This window comes from Galleria mellonella, unplaced genomic scaffold, assembly GCF_026898425.1.
Source record: "Galleria mellonella isolate WM207_F2 unplaced genomic scaffold, CSIRO_AGI_GalMel_v1 utg133, whole genome shotgun sequence".
NCBI lineage: Eukaryota > Metazoa > Arthropoda > Insecta > Lepidoptera > Pyralidae > Galleria > Galleria mellonella.
Genome location: NW_026441990.1, coordinates 4,324,632 through 4,345,385, shown reverse-complemented (window position 1 = coordinate 4,345,385; position 20,754 = coordinate 4,324,632). Strand labels below are relative to the sequence as shown.

At 36.8% G+C, this 20,754-nt stretch overlaps 1 protein-coding gene across 20 annotated transcripts in view; it reads right to left on the bottom strand.

Annotated features, from left to right (window-relative positions):
* The window catches only part of LOC113511282 (dystonin), a 372,284-nt gene that overhangs the window by 9,623 nt on the left and 341,907 nt on the right, over positions 1 to 20,754 (bottom strand). For 18 of the 20 annotated variants that reach the window (XM_052903181.1, XM_052903184.1, XM_052903175.1 and 15 more), the window contains 25 exons: positions 20,568 to 20,699; positions 20,004 to 20,137; positions 18,617 to 18,809; positions 18,213 to 18,439; positions 17,483 to 17,627; positions 17,023 to 17,142; positions 16,516 to 16,713; positions 15,640 to 15,803; positions 13,266 to 13,365; positions 12,634 to 12,819; positions 12,127 to 12,245; positions 11,325 to 11,483; positions 10,507 to 10,738; positions 9,934 to 10,122; positions 9,605 to 9,759; positions 7,685 to 7,910; positions 7,345 to 7,477; positions 5,621 to 5,744; positions 5,008 to 5,128; positions 4,051 to 4,208; positions 3,333 to 3,484; positions 2,259 to 2,499; positions 1,858 to 1,953; positions 1,132 to 1,314; positions 550 to 709 (listed from right to left, as the gene is read on the bottom strand). In XM_052903181.1, the coding sequence (XP_052759141.1) occupies positions 550 to 709; positions 1,132 to 1,314; positions 1,858 to 1,953; positions 2,259 to 2,499; positions 3,333 to 3,484; positions 4,051 to 4,208; positions 5,008 to 5,128; positions 5,621 to 5,744; positions 7,345 to 7,477; positions 7,685 to 7,910; positions 9,605 to 9,759; positions 9,934 to 10,122; positions 10,507 to 10,738; positions 11,325 to 11,483; positions 12,127 to 12,245; positions 12,634 to 12,819; positions 13,266 to 13,365; positions 15,640 to 15,803; positions 16,516 to 16,713; positions 17,023 to 17,142; positions 17,483 to 17,627; positions 18,213 to 18,439; positions 18,617 to 18,809; positions 20,004 to 20,137; positions 20,568 to 20,699 (4,047 nt within the window). Of the gene's footprint in view, positions 1 to 549; positions 710 to 1,131; positions 1,315 to 1,857; positions 1,954 to 2,258; positions 2,500 to 3,332; positions 3,485 to 4,050; positions 4,209 to 5,007; positions 5,129 to 5,620; positions 5,745 to 7,344; positions 7,478 to 7,684; positions 7,911 to 8,479; positions 8,565 to 9,604; positions 9,760 to 9,933; positions 10,123 to 10,506; positions 10,739 to 11,324; positions 11,484 to 12,126; positions 12,246 to 12,633; positions 12,820 to 13,265; positions 13,366 to 15,639; positions 15,804 to 16,515; positions 16,714 to 17,022; positions 17,143 to 17,482; positions 17,628 to 18,212; positions 18,440 to 18,616; positions 18,810 to 20,003; positions 20,138 to 20,567; positions 20,700 to 20,754 lie in introns of those variants that run through there. The other 2 variants (XM_052903172.1, XM_052903185.1) reach the window with 2 other exon arrangements.

The window sequence follows — 20,754 nt, the reverse complement described above, 5'->3', positions numbered from 1 at the left end:
AAGAGGAGTTCTGCTAGTAGTTGTCATGCTTGGCAGGCTAGTTGGGAACTGCAGTTTAGATATTTTAAGAGGGAAGCTGCTGCCCATCCCCTGATCATTAAGTTCCCTTAGTCACTTCTTACAACATCCACAGGATAGGAAGGGATGGCCTATTCTATGTGGTCCCTTACATGAAAGTTTTTTTAGCCATACATTAAAAATGTATTGCAAATAAATGATAAATGAGTTTAATAGCTAAAATAGGTTTGTTAGGATACTATAGGATTAGACCTACATGAATAGAGATATTTTGAATTTTACTTCGAGATTTTTCTGAAAAAGGAGAATAATCTCTGCTAGCAAAATCATTGACTCTTAGACTGAGTATGAGAAGCTGGAGTGGAAATTGTTTCTGCAGTGAAGCAGTTGTTGGCGTTGTTATGTTTGAAGGCAATATGGCAATGAATTACAGGACACACAGACATACTACTCAGGAATGGCAACTACTCCATATATACAGCAGAATGGACATATGGAGACCCTTTATAAGTTAAAATTTGTATTTATTACCTTATGTTGTTCAATGAGAGCCATAACAGTGTCGAGGTCGCCGTGCACGGGCGAGTCTGCGCCAAGTTCTTTCTGTTGCTTCTTCAGCCACTCGAGGAGCGCGGACATCGCGTCCTTAAACTGGCCAGAGTACAGCAGCGCCTCTTCGAGTTTGCGTTGTCTATGGATTATGAATATAGTTAGATATATATTAAAGATTTTTTTTAATCATTATTTATATTACAATAAAAATAAGTTTGTTACTTTGTAACATCTTAATAGTAGTATTTAAAATAAATAAGACTAACTTTATTTAATTGCATTTCAGGAATTAAATAAAGTTATTTTATAACAATATACGTGATTTTTAGGCGAAAAATATGGGCACTGCCTTAATAGATTTAGTCTTGTGGAATCAAATCATTTTAATATCTATAACAAAAATAAAATTGACTGTATTAGTGTTGTTTAAATAAATAATATTATTCAAATATATGAAAATTATTTTTTAACGCAATATTTTATACTTTGATTGTAAAAGTGCCAAAAGACAAATCTCAACGCGGAAATATTTTTACATAATGACAATAAAGCAAACTTTACCTGTCCACGGCCTTCGAGCAAACAGTGGTCCATTTAGATTTGAGATCGCTTATCATCGTCTTGAGCGTGTTCTCATCGCCCTTGGGCGCTTTGTCCTTGAGCTGCTTACCCGTCTTCATGGTCTGATCGTAGGCGGGCTGTTTAGCGGCGAGCGCCTTTTGGAAGTCACGGTGTTTGTGTAACCTGGTTATTTAAAAAATAAATCCCTAATTATTTTGAAATATTGATAAGTAGCGCATAAAACGTTCGTGACGAAATATAGATAAGATTATTAGTAATATAAATGTATAAAGAAAAGAAATCTTTTCTAAAAAATGTATACATTATTGTTAAAATGTTTTTTCGTTTTTTATTTTAAATGTACATAAGTCCACTTTTCTGTGACGTAAAGCGCTACAACGTACTCCGCTTGAAGATGGTTTTCGGATGAAGTCGATTGTCGGAAATGACAAACATAGTAAGTTCATAAAATTCCCGTTATACATATATAGAGACAAAGTTAAAATTGTATATAGTTTTCTATGAATACAACATGTATATGTACATATTTAATTTCAACAAATTCATTTTTAATTAGGAACTTAGCATTGTAATAGTTATTACAATAATATAATACGTTAATACGTATTAATAAACATTAATAATGTTAATTTAAAATATTAATTTTTAAGAAAAAAATATAACTTGGCTTTACAAACTACCGCGCTTAATATTCACAACACTAACCTCTGTTTGATTTTCTCTGGGTCATTGACTGTGGCTTCCGAGTTGAGTTGATCCAGCTGCTGTTCAGTGTCAGTGAGCCAATTCATCAAGTTGTTCCTGCGGGATACATATACATAAAATACATAAAGTACGTACATATTTCATTCAGTTAAATTTATTATAGAATCAAAGTGGAATTATTAAATATTAGATACAATGCCAATTTAAAATATTATTTCCTGTGTGATTAAAAACTTTCCTGACATTGTAAATATTATGTGTGTATACATATATGTATAAACAGTAGCTTCAAATGTTAAGAAAAATTTTTTTTTGGAAATCACTTAAGTATACAAATGTATTAAAACTTAATATTTATAGGAATACGGTTTAAAATCGTATACGAGTCTCGAGTAACTCACCACATATCGGAGAACTCTTTAGCTTCCTTAAAACCGTGGTCGAGGGCTCTCGTCCTCTCGGCCGCCTTGGAGACCACCCTCTCCCATCTATGCTGCACGGAGACGAGCAGATTCTTGATGAGGATCACATCCTGTTTCTGGCTGAAGTATTTCAGGTGGGTACCCTTCTTGTCCAGGTGGAGCATCGTCTCTCGGTGAGTGGCCACCTCCTTTTGGAAGGACTTGTGTTCTTCGATTTGGGCTGTGGATTTTTATATACGTCAATATTGTTTGATCTATATACAGAGGGCGCCACCGTTACTTGAATAGCAATAAGAAAATAATATGCTCATAACTGTAATTCAGTTCTCTGGTACAACTGACTTCGACTGCTTAAAATAGGTTACAATGGTTAAGGTAAAAATTATGGTGATGCAGATGATGTAATCCCTGATAGGGTTGTTAGAAACATTTTTTGGACTGAACAGTGAAGTGTCCACATTTCACTAACAGTATTTAAATGGCATGTAAGAGAAAGGCGATCCTAACTCTTAGATCATCTATAGAGTGCATATATACTGTACAGATAATTAAGTTATTAATTATTCTAGAAAAAAAAAAATATTTATTTATATATTATATACATTATTTTTCTATGATAGAAATTAGGCAAAATCAGATGTTTAGATTCAAACTTGATGTTCATAAGTAGTGAGTAGGAATTTTATTAATCATGCAGTTACATAATCTTTGTATATTTTATTTGCTGAATAACTACCGAGGTTTTCCCAAGAGACTACAGCATGGGCTTCTTCAAAAGGGGGGTAAAGAGGTTTCTTCAGGGTCGGCAACGCGCGCGTAATACCTCTGGTATTGCAGGTGTTCATAGGCTACGGTAACCACTTACCATCAGGTGGGCCGTATGCTTGTTTGCCACCTCAGTGGTATAAAAGAAAAATACTAAATTAAATGCAAAATGTTATATAAAAAAAAAATTATTATTCCAAATGCATCGAAAAAATTGAAAGTACATCTCGTAATATTATGGTTCTAAATATGATATAATAATATGCTCCTATCTTATAGTATACTCACTGAGCAAGGTCTCCATGACCCTGGAGACGGGTTTGGCGGAGGTGAGGGTCTTCTCAGCGCTGGTGAGCCAGTCCACGAATGCTTGCAACGCGTCGTGGAACTCCGTCGCTTCTTTCAGCGCTATCTCCAGTTTGATCTTCTTGTCTGACGCTCTGTAAAAGAGAGTTTAAATTTAACATTATGTCTAGCTCATAGGTTCTAAATGTGAGCGATAACGCCCTCTTGGGGACCTTTAAGACTTTCAGGGAAACAGTAGAAAATTCAGAAAAAATTAAGGGGGCCAGAGATAAGATAATATAATTCATCATTGAGATGACGCAGAGAAGGCGTGGGCAGATTAAAAAATATGGTTTAAAAAAGGCAGATGGTAAGTAAAATTAAGATTAGAGATTCTACAAAAAAAAAAAAAACAAATTGGGCGTTGGACAAAATAAGGTTAAGATACTATATGGTTTATCATACATATATACATATATAAAAATATGGTTTATCTGATAAAAACAAATAATTATTAGATTATTATTTTACGCCCCTTAGTGCATAATGATCACGATGTATTTTAGGCGTCACAGTGTATTCTGTGACATCCACGATGATGTTCATATCTATAGGCGACGATTATTTCCATCAATTTAAGTGGATCGTCAGTTTTCTAAGTCAAATTGTATAAAATACATTATTTTCTTTTACTAATAGTCAGGTAAAACGGTGTAGTTACCTGGCGGTGACACTGTCCCATCTGGTCTTCAAGGTCTTCAGATTGTGATGGAGCTGCGAGGTTGGGTTGGGTTTTTCCTGGCGTTTGAGGTACTCTTGACCTTGCTGCAGTACAGCTTCTACCTTCGGCCGATTGGCTTCGATCTCGTTGTATACCTCCTGTTGTTAAATTAATACATTTATTATAATTATGTATGTACATATTTATTTTTAAATAAACTTGGATTTGCTTAACATAATCTGGCGAGTTTAATGAATAGATTGAAACATTTACATCGGTTTATTACCGGGATATAAGCCGTGTGTCCCGGCATAGAATAGGCCACCACTTCCTTCCCGTGAGTGTCGTAAGAGGCGACTAAGAGAGGGCGAATGATGTGAATGTGTGAATGTGAATAGGACATTTTCCGCGCTTAGCCTCTAATTTGGACCGTTGTGCGTATGAGTCGTGGCTAGTATAGCCAACCTAGTTCCGCCCAGAAGCACAGAAGCTTCCTGGGATCTTCACAGGCCTTACGGAGCGACTAAACAGCGAAGGATAGGCAATAGCGTCCTTCTTAAAACATCTTCAAAGCCTAATTACATCTACTAGCAACACCCCCTAAGGAGGAGGCTTTTGTCCAGTAGTGGACAGTTAAAGTCTAATATGATGATGATTACCAGCGGTTTATAAATAACAAACCCTATTTTGATTCGTATACAGTGAAGTTTTTAAAATCCTGGGACTCTTCAAGTCTATGACAAATAAGTATTTTTGGGTGAGCGCGCTCCATTGTAGGTCTCACTCTCATTAGGCGAGGCAGGCACAAACCCATATTGAAAAAAAAAAACAAGATATAGCAATAAAAAAAAAAGTTATACACAGTTCTATACACTGTATAAGCTACAGTGTTTTAATGCCTGATAGTTAGTAGATTACTGACATTCCTCCGCCCCATAACATTTCCCGTGATCTTACCATGAATCTCTCGAGCTGTTCGGAAGCAGTCTCGGGCAGACCGCCGACTGGTTTAGAAGCAGCGATAACGCCGTCCACTTCGGAGAGCCACGATAGAAGATCGCCAATCTCGGCATTGAAGCTGTAAAGAATATAGATCATGATTTTTCTGTCAAAGTAAACTTTTTTATGAACAACCTTCAAAAAGAAGCAGACTCTCAAAATTCGTATTCTCTCTCTCTCGTAAACTCTCAAAAAACGTATATAACTCCGTTAGTTCTATATCGATTTGGAAAATTATTTTCTTATCTGAAAGGATATATTCACAGATTGGTTCCATACATATTTTATCGAAATCTGTTGAGTAATTTAATTTTTAGAATAAAAAAAAAATTGATATAATTGAAGTACTTTTGTAGGCACATTCTTTATATATAAAAAAAAAAAAATCTCTTAAAACACATATGTACTGCTTCAAAATATCAATCAACAATGACACAAATTCACGTAAGATGAATTCAAATAGGAAGCCCGAATAACTTGAGTTGCCATTCAAGATGAAGAAAGGTCATGAAGAAATAAGAATATTCGAAGCAGATTAGTTCATACTTTATGAAAAATATATATTTTTTACCTCTGGGCCTCTCTTAGAGCATCCTCGAGCTCCGTCTGGCGGTCTCTGGCTTTCTGCTGCAGTTCACGCCATTTCCTATTCAGTGTTGCCAACTTTTCAGCTGTTTCACCCGCTTCCTCTGTACCTGTTGAGTTTAAGAGTATTTTCCAAGATATTATTTATATTCTGTGATGACAATATTAACTCTTGACTTGTCATATTTAATTTTTTTTTATTCTTTCCATGTTGTTTGTTAAATTTTATAAAATTGCTGTTATATAAAAAATACGTAATTTACTAAGGTTAATGAATCGAAATAAAAATATAAAATTTTTAACAATAACAATAGATTTATCATAAGAATTAGTTTAATGTTTTATGTTTTTTTTTTTATACAACTTAGAATGGCAAACAAGCTGACGGCCCACCTGATGGAAAGTGGTAACCGTCGCCTATAGAGCTTCATATACATTTTCATTTTATTCATAAATATTATCAATATCTTTTGATTACCTTTCAAATTAAAGTTTAATTCTATCAAAAGAGACATACCATGATTATATATATCAGTAAGATTCTTGTAATTGTTTGTATCTATAATAAGTTTACTATTGTAATCTTTTGGAGGAAACAATAAAGAGTATCTATCTATCTAAGATAACATTAATTAGATTGATTTATTAGATGTTAAACGTTATTTGTAATTGAAATAATGTATGCATAATCTGTCTTTTATACTTTTCGTATTTAGTCGATAAACATCGCATATTTTTTTTATAATAGAACACTAGAAAAAAAGAATACAAAAACATAAATATTTGTAATTTGTTGTAATTATTAAATAACGACTAGATTGTAATTATTAAATAATATAAAGGTATAATGTAATCAAATGACGAGGACAAACTTATTATTCTTGGCATTTCTTTATCACTCTTATTTTTAAAATTGAGTACATATAATTGTTAATTATTTTTATTTTGTCATATTTTTTATGACCAATTAAAATGTCAAAATTGTTCACTAAATGTGGCAAAAAACAAATTATACATAAATACAATAGCTAATAATGATACTCAGAAAACGACGACAATGACAATGGCCAAATTAAAATATAAGATTATGTACGAAAAACACGACACACGAACACACAAAGCGTAAAGCATTAGTGCATGACGCACGATTTGTATATAGAACGATAGATGCGTGAGTGAGATCACTTATGTAAATCTATACTTTATCATGACATGTTGATGACAACACAATGTGTTACACAGTTCATGACAATATGTTTATGGCAACAGAGCGTCCTGCAAGGTTGTTAAAAACATGTCGATAACAACATCACACGTTGCATAGTTATTGACAACATGTTAACGGCAACATAACATGTAACAGAGTTGATAACAACAGAGCGTATTGCAAGGTTGTTAAAAACATGTTGATAGTAACACCACATGTTGTATAATTAATGACAACATGTTGATGACAACATATTTATGACAATACAGTGTGTTGCCGAGATGATAACATGTTGATGGTAACACAGTCACTTGTAAATTAATAACAACATGTTGATGGCATCTGAGGGTACGAACATTGGAACCGATTTTAATGAAATTGGTCGATTAAAAACCAATAAAATCTTAGAGGAATGAAACAGTCGTGGGTAAACTAGTAATGCTGTAAATATGAAATTAATAGAAAGTTACGATGGTATAAAAGCACAAGCCGCGAGCACATACCCGTACCCTGCTGCACGATCTGCGCGCCGGCCTCGTTGAGCGTGTCGACACTGGCCTGGTGCGCCGCGATGTCGTTCACCAACACCTTGAGCTTGGCAAGTTCCACTTCCAAGATTTGGGGATCGCCGGCCACCTATAATAATAAGATGCATACATTTTAATCAAGTTAAACTTAGAGACGGCAAAAATATAAGCAGAGAGACTCAGAGTGAGAGTATGCGTACATTTAATTAATGCGTACATTGTAATTATCAAGTTTAGGCTAGATACCTCTGTTGTGAAGATATACTCAGTTATCTTGATACTTGATCTCTTTCCATATTGCATAAAAGATACTTACAGGGCGCAGGGTGTCAAGGGTATCGCAGGTGTTCTGTATCCAGGTGAGGAGTTCCTGCAACGCGTGCTGCAGTTGCCCAAGTCTCAGCAGAGCTCTCTCCAGCTGCTGCTGGCGTTCCACCATACCCCTAAGGAGGGTCGACCAGCGCGTGTTCACTTCAGTCAGCGGTTGCTTGATGGCGGCCGCTTGCTCGGACGATGTACGCTCCGTCAGTTCTTGGGCTTGTCTGCAACGTGACTTGCTTGTTACAATTTTCGTTTTTGTTTTCGATTTGTGAAGACGATGTCGTATTCTCATAGTTTGTATTAGGAATTCATCATCTTGCAACCATTCATCGTAAAGTTACCGATGTAAAATGTATTTATATATATTTTTAAGTCGAATGGAGAAAGATCATGAGAATATAACTTTCGCCTTTACAGCGTTTACAGCTATATTAATAAAGCAGTGTTTATAAAACTCAGTACATAACAAGAACATTACAGAGGCAGATTATAAATACAAAATTTATGGAATAAAAAAATATTGGAATTACAATATTCATATACGTATAAAGACAACTGTCTATCAGTGCTTTTGCCTAATATACGAAGTAAGCTACAAACATGCGTTATTATTATTATTAATTTAAATATTGCTCCAGATATTATTAAATTAACATATGACATTAATTTTAGACATATATTATATTTCTAAAAAAAAATCAATGATATTGTGTCCAAAATCCAAATTTATTTAGTAAATTCTAATGTTTTCTTTTATACATCTGGAGCAAAATGTACTTTATGACTATGTTAAATAGGTTCAAATCTAACTACAATATTCTACACAACATAAGCGGCACACTGAAATAAGGTAATATTCTTGCCTCATCAAACTCCTGCACGATTCCAATCCACGGGGTAACGCATAAAAAAAGACACGATTAGTTAGGTGTTACGTGGGTACTCGACTGGTGACTGACAGTCAGGATACAGGCAACTGACATTGATTATATAGTCAGCTTAGTTAGCTTAGATAAATTGTTAATTTATAAATAAATCCTTTTCAAAATTGTGCTAGTTCTATTTTCAAATTTCTGACTGTCAGTTTTTAATCAGCAGTCATTGCTGACTATCAGTCTAAAGGAAAACATTCCCGGTTTTTGTACTTGTTAGGTTGTGCTACGACAGTTGATACAGGAGATTCAATTGCATTGAAAAATAAAATTATGACATTAAAACAAGAATTTTGCAATGTAAATTATAAGGTACATTTTTGTTTGTAAATTTTCTAAATTTAGTGCAAGCTGACTATAAACTTAGTTTATAGTCAGCTTGGTATCGCTGACTGTCAGTCTATAGAATCACATAATATTTGTTCTTGTTAGCTTGTGCAATGTCAGTGACGGGGGAGATCTACAATGTATTTTAGAAAATACGATTAGGTTACAGGGTAATTAAATTGGTAATTACTATTGTATTGTTATTAACCATCACCATAGAAACTTATTCTAATTATTTATTTATTATTATTATACACCCCTCCCCCCTTTATGGGGAGGTCCTATGTTCAACAGTGGACAGTTAATGATTGATATGCTATTGTAAAATTATTATTCCGCGTTACAAATACGTTTCAATCTATTTAGATGAAAATCATGTGGATTCTATTCTCAGTCGATCCAATTTAGGAAATAATTATTTCTAAATGGTTTCTGTTTAAATTGTCTTGGTTGTATTCAGTATGTTACTTGGTTTCTTTTACCTAATAATAACTTTTCGGAATCTGGTAATGAAATCGTGAAAGAGGAAAAAATTTAAAATGTTTTTATAGACATACATTTGAAAGTTTTTTTTATTTTTTTATTTATTAGGCAGCTCTATGCCTATCTCCTAATTGATCTGACATGTAGATAGACTCATATAATACAATATATACCTGTTAAGCGCTTCCACCTTGACCATGTGTGGATCGACCTCCTGTTTGAAGTTGGCTAGCTGAGCGATCTGTCGCTTGACGGCGTCGATGTCGGAGCCCAGAGGACCCATGCGTGAGAACTTATCCTCAGCGGTGTCCAGGAACTCTTGGAGATTCTAGGAGAATAAGGGGTTTGTTAGCAAAACTGACCGTTATATACCATTATCACCATAAGCACCCATTAAAGTTCTTCTAAAAAGGCATAAGATTTTTTTCTGTTAAAAATAATAAAAAAAAAAAACACTTTATTGTCATTATTAAAAAGTAATTATTAATTAAGTATTAATTACTTGTAAAGTGTCATGGAACTCCATAGCTTTCTCCATAGCGTCAATCAGGTTCTCTTCCCGTCTCGCGTACAACGCCGTGATGTTGTCCCAGGCGTTGTCCAGGTCTTCCATGTGCTTCTTGACTTCTGGTTTGTCGGGTTCACCGCATAGCGACATCAGGGTTGAACCAGTCTTGCGGACTTTCTCCACCTAAGGAATTAGTAAGGCATGAATAGGTTAGCTTGACGATATCCCCGTACTAAAAATATCATGCTATTCAGATAGCTACGTTTATCTGCACTTAATAAAATATAGGGCGGACTTAATGCCTGATGGCATTCTCTATCAGTCAATTATTACAAAAGCTTTACACAAAAATGATACTAAAGGATTTAAAGTGATCTCTTTTGATTTCTTCTCGTTTCTCTATACGTACAGAGACTAATATCCGATATTTAAAAAAATATTTTTAAAGCATAATCTTGTATTTGGAAATCATTTGTTAGCGTATGGTATTTTTTAACCTATTAATAATAAAGGAATGATAATTCTGAGATGTTATATGGAGCTTTGTAAAAAACAAATATAACATACCTCAGGTTTAGTATGGTCGATCTCGTGCCTGATCTCCTGTAAGGCTACTTGTTGAGCTTGGATGGCTCTGGGTTGTGCTGCAGGCGGTGGCTGAGCGGTGAGGGTGTCTTCTAACTCGGCCAGGGTGGCCATCACGGCGTTGAGTTGCTGCCAGAACTTGCGGGCGACCTCCAGCGCGCTGTCCAGCGACTGTCCACGGTCGTTCGTGGCCTTTTGTACGTCATCCCATAGTCTGGTGGAATAATGTAAGAAATAATAGTAAAAAAAAATAATAATAAACGCCAAAAATGGGGCAGTGAATTGTCTATTATAACAATTTAGTCTATTGATTAAATAAGTTACAACTGAAATTTATAGTAGCGTTATTTGAAATGGATAAACTTAAAAAAAAATGTTCAACCCATTTTAAAAATTCCGTCGAGATTTTTCCAAGAGACTACAAATATTGCAGGCGTTCATAGGCTACGGTAACCACTTACCATCAGGTGGGCCATATACTCGTTTGCCAACCCAGTGTTATAAAAACAAAATAAAGATCAGTATTGTGGCATATTTGACCGGTGTTCTCGCTGGCTACTAAGACATTCTATAATCAAAACTGATGGCTCGGGACAAAAAAAAAAGGACTTGGACAAAAAACCGAAAAGAAGACGGACATAATTTTGCACACAAATATCCCTTTTAATTATTAATATATTTTGACGACAAATTTGGACCTAACAAGCGGTCCATTGGTCTTTCATGTAGTCCTTCGACCTTTCAATCAGTGACCATATCCACGTCGACGAAATCACGGGTAAAAGCTAGTCGGTACATACTTGTGCAACTTGTCGAGCTTGTTGCGTATGTCCCGCACGGCGGGGTCGCTCTTGTTGGCCTTGCTGATGACGTCGGAGGCGGCGCGCTGTACAGCGTCGTACGCCTCCTGCCGCTTTTCCAAGTCTTCCGCCAGCGCGTTGTTCTCCTCGATCTGGTCCCTGATGCACGTATGGAAATAAACAATTTAATGCATTGTATTACTTTTACAAATATTATAGTTAACGACTGGCCGGTAAAAACATTTTTTTATGTCTCTTTTGTATTTATATTCTCTTTGTATTTTGTATCAATTTATTGACTGTAATTTTAGTTCAGTTTGATTGTTCGCATTCTATATTTTAACACAGTAAACAGTGCGGCATGAAAAAAAATATATTAATTTGATAACGTGTACAATACACAGTATGGAGGGGGGGGGGGGGGAATCCCAATGTTCGCAATATATACCCTGTCAGGTCGACCTCTACATGGCACCCTTGAAAATCATCGTATTGAATTTCACGATGGGCTAACTGACGTGTCTTTTCATCCTTACCTATCATACCTCACTAGTACCAGCGTATACTTTTAGCACAGGCGAGATTACCATTCCATTATCATTCATTAAAAAAATACACAGTATATACTGTGTTCTGTAGAATACATAGAAAGTATATACTGTGTACTTCGTAGTACATAGTATGTGTTGTGTACTACGTTATATTTTATTGGTGGGTATAATTAATTGGCGTAGGATTAATATGTATAGTAATATGTAATATTAAAGCATTAATGTATCCAGAAGTAAATAAATATACGCACTGTATCTTAGGCGGGTGTGCAGAGACGGGCTCCGCTCGCTGCAGCAGGTCGGCAGTGCCGGCGAGCGCGCGCAGCATGCCCTCCAGCTTGTCAGAGAACTGCGACGACTCTTGTAACGCCTGTGAACGACACACGAACGTTAGCATATACGATAAAATTGTTACAAATTTTATATGTGAAAGTATGTATAAGAAATTGATGGGTTAAATTTGTGAACATCAAGAGTCGAATTAGAGAGTGTAACCATAAATTGAAAGATAACATTACAAAACAATTCGATTATATTTTTTCTGTTTGTTACCTCATAACCCCATTAGTTTAAAGTAAAACGATTTGGATTTTTTTTTATCTGAAAAGCCCAATTTCTAAATATATAGCTTGATATCATAGAAATTTTTACAAAATCGGTTCAGCAGTTTACTTTTTAAATAAAAATCATTACAATTTTAGACGGTTTTTGAGGCCAAGATGACCTTCTTCCTTCGTATCTCTATCTCACTCACTCACCTGTTCCAACTCCTGCTGTCTCTGTCGGAGCTCGGCCCGTAATGCGTTGTATCGCTCGCAGTCATTCTCCACAATATCTTGAACCTTCACTGCGTCTTCTTCACCGACGAGGCGCGCGAGTGCTTCGCCAGTCTTCACCAGTTTGTCGACTAGAGGCTTGTGCCCGGCGATCGATGATTGCAACATCTACACAACAATATATATTTATATAATTATAGAATAAACTTTTTTTTTATACAACTTAGAATGGCAAACAAGCTGACAGCCCACCTGATGGAAAGTGGTAACCGTCGCCTATAGTACCATGGACATAACAGAGTATACTGTTTCGCATATGATACCCCCCCATGCGTTGCCATTCCTGAGGACTCAGGTGTTATTCCTCTGTACCCAGTAAATTCACGCCATATCCCACCCTTCAAACCGAAATACAGCCATGCAAACACAACTGCTCCACGGTTGAAACATGAATGGGACAGACCCAAGCAATTGACTTTTGTACAAAGTCTCCCTCTGGTAAACGTTTCAAAGTGACGAAATTATATTCTTCTGAAGTACATTTATTAACTAATGACAATGGATAATCGAAGTGCTCAAAGTAGGTCATAGCGTAAGGGTAAGTGTACACTGACCTCATTTTTGTCTTGCTGCTGCACGATCTGCTCGGGCCTGAGCGCCGGCATAGCCAGCATCTCGATCTGTTTCTCCATATCGTCCAGCCATGACGACAAACTGCAATGTATTTTATTCGTTAGCACCTTGACATTAAGTCTATTCTTCAATACAAGGAAACAGAGGATTACAATCTTCGTAGTATGCAGAATGGGTCAACAAACTTGACTTTACATATCATGTACCCCATTAGCAGATATCGATAGTGCAGACAGGGTTACCATTTTATTATAATCATTTAATGTCATATTCGCATCCTTTCACCTTCCACTGATGCCCCGTCAGCATATAGCGATAGTGCAAGTCGGTGCACCATTCCATCTTCATATTAAAGAAGTCTATTTTAAAATAAGTAATCCACGAATCCGTCATCCACTATCTTATGACTGTCTTCAATTTAAAATGTCATTTATTTCATCGTTAGCTACTCTCTACAAGTTTTTCATTTGATACCTATATTAATGTAGCTGACAATATACATCATCCGCCATTTTGTGACGGCGGCCATTTTGAAGATTTTATCATATTGAGTATTGCATATTGTATTGGCATCAAAACCGAACATCTATGCAAAATTGATTTAAAAAATCTCGATCTTATGCAGCTTACGAGTACAACAAATATAACAAATATGGCAAGTGAAACATAAGATTTTGGAATTACCTCCCAAATGATACAAGAATGGCGCAATAATGAATAGTTATTCTATGTTTATATATACTTATGTATATATGTGTATCTATATGTACGAGGTTTGTCCGGAAAGTACGTATAAAAGTTTTTTAAAAATTTTATTTTACAATTATTCAGGTAAATCAATTTTATCCCCTTCAAAGTACTCCCCCTGTGACATAATGCACTTGTGCCAACGCCGTTTCCACTGTGAGAAGGCTCCTTGAAAGTCCTCTGGTTGTAGGTTTCTCAGCTGCCCCGTCGTAGCTTTTTTTATCTCATTTATGTCCCCCAAATGCCGCCCCCGAAGTACCAATTTGGTTTTTGGGAACAAGAAGAAGTCACACGGGGCCAAATCCGGCGAATAGGGGGGGTGTTCGGTCACCGTAATGGAATTTTTACTCAAAAACTCACGGAACGATCTTGGCGCAAATTTTTTTCATTTGAAGTTCGTTTCTTAGAATTTCGTGGACCACGGTTTTGCCCAAATTAAGCTCTTCAGCCACCTGTCTGACCGTTAAACGACGGTCCCCATTAACACAAGTTCGAATTCTTTCCACGTTTTCGTCGGAATGTGAAGTGGAAGGACGTCCTGAACGTGGGTCATCTTGAACGCTTTCTCGGCCCTCTCTGAATCTTTTTAGCCACTTGTGGACGGTTGGTTCCTTCACAGCATCATCCCCATAAACTGTTCTGAGATCGGCAAAAATTTCACGGCCATTCTTGCCGAGTTTCGAGAGAAACTTGATTACGACGCGCTGCTCTTCAACGGAAGCGGGCTCCATGCCGACGGGGTTTCGTTAAGAGGTAACTTCACAGATGGCGTGACAAGCCAGTTCGCACCGCACGGCGGTCAGACCAGAACTGAAGCATTGTTAGGGACATAAGGGGTCCTGCGCTTACCTGGCCTCCCCACTCCTCTTTCTCGCATTCCAGAACACTTTTATACGAACTTTCCGGACAGACCTCGTATATATTTATATGCATATGTATATATTTTTATTAATGAAAGTATTAATTTTGCACCTTAGTTGTTATACTTTTTATGTTAACCCTATAAATACTTTCTTTTCGGGTTCTTGAAGTTGACTGGATGTAATCCCTTTAACCACTTAATGCGAGGGTTTTTCTGTGAAATTAGATCAACTGGCGCACTAAATCTGAACGAGCATACAATAAATATATACTGAGCTCTATGGAATACAAACGGGCGAGAAGGTATCGTTCCAGATAAAAATATAAACATAATATTTACAAGTGGCGAGAGGTACTCGGGATAGTGTAAATCGGAACATATTTGATGCATAAGAGGGTCTCGTTCGAGATGCCTAAGTGGTTAAGGGGTATGTCCGCCTGTGTACATTTTGGTATAACCTAATATGTATCTACCCATTGGGGGGAAAGGGATTGTCAGTAATGGAGACTGAGAATTCCATTGCTAGCAATATACCCAACCAGGTCGACCTCCTCGCTGTTCTCCCTGGAAACTATCATGGTTAATTCCTGATGAATTCATCATGATGGGCTAACTGGCCTGTTTTCATTCTCCTCTATCACCCTTCACTGGTGCTCCGCCAGCGTATCCCGTTAGCGCAGGCGGGGTTACCATATCAATTTCACCCATCAAAAAAAAATATGTATAAGTGAATGCAAGGCCGGTACCCGTGGTGCGTGTCGGCGAAGTGCTCGGCGAGCGGCAGCGCGTGCTCGAGCGCGGCGAGGCGGTCGGCGGCGAGCTGCCCCACCTCCTCCATCACCTCGCGCAGCTCCTCGCTGCGCGCGCGGATCACGCCCGTCTCCTCCGACGACTGGCACTCGCGCAACACCTGACAAGGGTACCAGGGATCTTAGTCATGGACATTATCAATACACCTTACCAGGTCAACCTCCACGAGGTTCCTCCTGGAAACCGTTGTGATTAATTTGTTGTTGAATTCGTCACGATGGGCCAACTGACCTGCTTTATCATCCCTCACTGGTACTCCACAAATACACGGATAGCGCAGGCGGGGTAACCATTCCATTACCATCCATTAAAAAAACCTGTGTTAGTGATGAAGTTTAGAAGTGATCTATCTAGAAGTAGATCACTGACTACAAGTAACTTAAATTATATCTTTTTTGTTTGACTTAATTAATGTCTAAAACAGACACTGAATGACAATGTTATTATTGAGTAACCGCTACTACCTGTATTGAGCGCGTACTCAGCAAAGAGACTCAGTCGACTCCTTCACGTCACCGATTACTTCTAGCGAATACCGGCACCATCTTTTTAGCTCGAGTGAGTAAATAACTAACAAGAATTCTTTAAGCGGAAATGGAGATATCGTTATTGAGCAGCCACTAATGCTCAAGTTGAGTTTACACTCACTGAAGCTATTTTCATCGAATGTTATTTACAAACATACTCGTATCTTCTTAGTTTGACTGAGGAGATCCCAGACGCGTACTATGAACAGGAATGTCAACATTGAGCAACCGCTATTGCTCAAGTTGAGTATACACTCACCGGCTATACTTTCATTAGACACATACCTTCTTAGCTTGACTGAGTAGATCTCTGACGCGGACTCTCTGAGCGGCGACATCGTCATTAAGCGGCCGCATTTGTTTAAGTTGAGCGCGAACTCTCGCAGGAGTACTGCTCGGCGGCTCAGCGTCTCGGAGTTGAGCGTCTGCGGCTCTGAGCCACTCAATCGCTTCCTCCATATCGCCGACTACTTCTAGCGAACGCTGTAACGTAAATATTCATTAAGCAAAAGTGTTATTGATTTTAGTATCATCATTTCAGGTATTTATAGTGCAGTTCTAAACTTAGGTCTTTTCTATAGATAGCCACAAGAACAATTCGTATAAATGTATTCATATTTACTGCATATAGACTAGATTTGCTTTTATAATTTTCATACAAATTGGGAATTTAAATTCAAAATATCAAAGGAAAAAAAGACATTTTTATGAATATTGTAAATTTAATATGTGTTTTCTACACAACTCTATAATATTCTTTCAATCTTAACAACAATGATAACAAATCCTTACCTTCTTGCTCAGCAGGAGCCTCTCCGCCTTCCTCTGTATTTGTTCTGCGATAGCATCGAACCGACGGTTGTCACGGGTCACGATGCCTTCAATGTGTGTGGCGCCCTCTCCCGGCGATATCTAACAACGAAGACATAAGCAAGTTGAAGTACAATTAATGTTTGATTTAACAGGACTGGTTTACAAGCAAGTTTTAATTCATCATTTTTGTCAAGTTTTAAATGCAGTTTCGAAAAGTTATTACGAGCGAGAAGAAACTATCATAGCTTAAATAATTACTGTTTTGAAATCAGTCAGTTAATATAATACTATTAATTTTTGTATATTAAATATATTTAAAATTATTGCATGACCAAGGTTTGTTTTGTTTTATAATCAGTTAATTTGAATATTGTATATTAAAATATTAATGGAAAAATTTAAATTAATGTGGATGAGACTCTCGAATTAGATTAATTACCTGACAAAGCTGGGGCCCGATGAGGTTGATGTTGTCGAGTACAGGCCGGAACTCCTGGAGATCAGCCTCCAGTCTCAAGATGTCTTCTTCGCGTGGTTCCACTGACTGTAGGCACGATTCCGCGCCACTCATCCAGTCAGTCAGTCTACAGAACAAACGATATTCATTGTGTATAAAATATAGTAACTTCCCACTGTTGGGTATGAATCTCTCCTCGTTTAACGAGGATGTTAGATTATGATTATTGGAGGGGGGAGGGAGGCAGGGGGTGGATTAAACCTAAGAAAGAGGACGCGATAGAGAAAACGTTCTGGGCTTATAACCTGTTGAATGGTACGAACAGAACAGGATAGTTAATTTTAGAGCTTTTAAACATGCGTACTGTTAGTAGAGGAATTAAAAAAAAGATTTCAAATAAACTAACCATCTTTGTCTGTGATAATAGACAATTTATTTTTCTAGATTGATAAATAGTAGGTGATCTGTGATCTGTGATCATATGTAGATAGCGACTCGTCCTGACTTTACACAGGTATATAGATAGATCTCATTTTTTTTTAAATAAAATAGATTCCATGGTATTGAATAATAATATACTTTTCTACATGTGAAAGAATTTTTAAAATAGATTAAATATTTTGAAATTATGTCCTTACAAAAAAAAAAAAAAACAAAAATCTTTCCTCTTTCATATTGTGATTTCTTTAAATATTACAGATTCATAACTCACTTTCCATGACTGTTATACAGTTGCTGCACAAGTGGCAGAGTCTCGGTCGCCACTCGCAACAGTTCCGCCCCTCGGCTCGTCAGGTCGTTGTACCGGCGCTGCAGTGCGTCCAGCTTGTCCTTGAGTTGAAGGGCCTCGTCTCCTGAGATGTGCTTCATCAGCTCCAACCCTGACTCGACTGTGCTGTCCACGGCTTCTTGTTTGGCAGCTATCTCTTCAGTTTTCTCCTGTTGAAAAGAGAGGGGAGGTGGGGATAAGTTCTGAAGTCTCTTAAATTTTTTTTAAATCAAATTAACTTATTCTCGCTCCTTTGTATTATGAATACTTCCATTACTATTAGGCCATAACTACAGCAGTCGTAATTAAAATTAGACCCTATTATAGTTGAATTAAAGTTCACTTACTGCGAGCTCGTCCATCTGCCGGAGCAGTTTCTCCATATGTACGGGCAGGACCTTTCTCTTGGCAAGATACTGTTCCATGCCGTCCATCCACGCGGAGAGATCTTGGTACGTGAGGACGAGGTGCCTCAGACCCTTGCGGGAACTGTCCAGCAGGGTGCCGATGTTCAGGCTGTGGTCTACCAGAGTCTGGTATCTGTTTAGGGAAAACACAAATGGTATTAGAAGTATTTATATTACAAGGGACTGTAAACTTGGAACTTAAACGATTTTTGTACATGGGAGATATTTGAAAAAAGCTAATATGAGGGTCTTATTAAAACCAATAGATGATAAAACAATATTTTTTTGTAAATATATTTTCATCACGCAAAATCTACTGCATGAAATTGAATACTCTTTCCTCTGTTAAGTTTCTGAAGGGATAACTTAAAACCGATTTATGTTTTATTTTGATACGCTATTAAGAAGAATTTATTTCACTGAGTTTCTTCTGAAATCTACGCGTGTGAAGTAGCGAGTAAAAAGTGAGCTAGTATGTAATATAATTACTCGTTGTCCTTTGACATAGGGATTCTAGGTTGCCTTCATTATAAAGGAAGGCCTCATACAACGTTAAATGGAAAACAAGTCGACGATCCACATGGTAGAAAGGCAAGATCCACTTGGCTAATCGTCAACTATAGATATGAACAGCACTAAAGTTAGAACACATTCACCGTCACAAAAATGGGAGACATTTCTACGAACCTTATGTTCTGATATTCCACTATGCCCATAAGTTTCTGATTTGCCAAGGATACGGATCGATTATAGCTGCTTTATTCCTTACCTACAGTTGTCGTGAAGCCTTCCATACTTGAATTACTAAGGCTAACTTAACGACACCAAATTTATTAAATCCATTCATTTCATCGACTATTTATGGTGCCAAATTTAACACTATGGGACCTATGTTAATAATTTTTTTTATTCATTAGTACAAATATGTGTACATGGCGGACTTAATGCTAAAAGCATTCTCTCCCAGTCAACCATAGGGAAGTGTCAGAATACTCGAATGCGGTACTCCTAATTATTGATATACATACATACTAAAATGGCATATATAAACGAATAAATATATATGAATAACAAATATATTTACACATATATGATATATACTTTATTATACACGAAATTGAGAATAATATAAAGCACTTACTACTCGGATAAAGTAAACTTCACTTTTTACTGCAAATAAACTCGATTTCATTTCATCAATCTATCAGTAATCTTTCAATTAGTTTGTCATTCCAAGGTACGTATGAAATTCCATAAATCCTGATCCGAACATCAGAAAAATATTAATCTTCTTTTTGATCAATTGGGTAAATTCAAAAGAAAGTACCTATCAGTGGCGGCCTGCAGTCTGTCAGCCAGCGCGGTGGCCTCGTCGTCTCCAACCAGACCCATGAGGATAGATGCCGTCTCTGTCAGCTGTTTGAACGGTGGCTGTTTGGAGAGGATGTCGTCGTGTATTATCTGTAAAAAAAATAATCACGTTAAAAATTGAAAAATTGAACGGGCTTGTTCGAATATATATACATTTTTTTTATTTTAAAACAGACCACCATTTAGAAAAAGGATTAATTCTACTTGTCTTTTCCAAAAGTTTTTCTTAAAGTTACCGAAATTAATTCATTTTATTTCAAAAGAGATGGGACTTGTAAAGATGATTTTTTTTAAATTAAAGAGGTAAATTGATTTTCAGTATTAATTGATGAAAAAAAAAAGTGAAACAGTTTCACACATTAATCAGACATGGAATAGATGTATTTAGCTTTTACAAAGTAGTAAATGTAGGGAGCCCCTTGAAGGAGAATTCCTAGAATTTATCTAATCAGATTTTACTTGTTACCTACAAGTAAAATTTGATCAGGCAGCTTCTAGAAGTAAAATGCTATACACCTACCTTGTGCTCTCTGATCTTCTGCTGTATCTTCTCCTCATCGGTGGGCACTAATTCGAGCGCCTTCACCTTGCGTTCCGTGAGGCTCAACCATTCCACCAGAGGTTGGAGTTGTTCTTCGAATTGTTTCGCCACCTTTGCAAAAGAAATTCGATCTAGTATAAAAGATCATAGGATTCATTTTGCAACT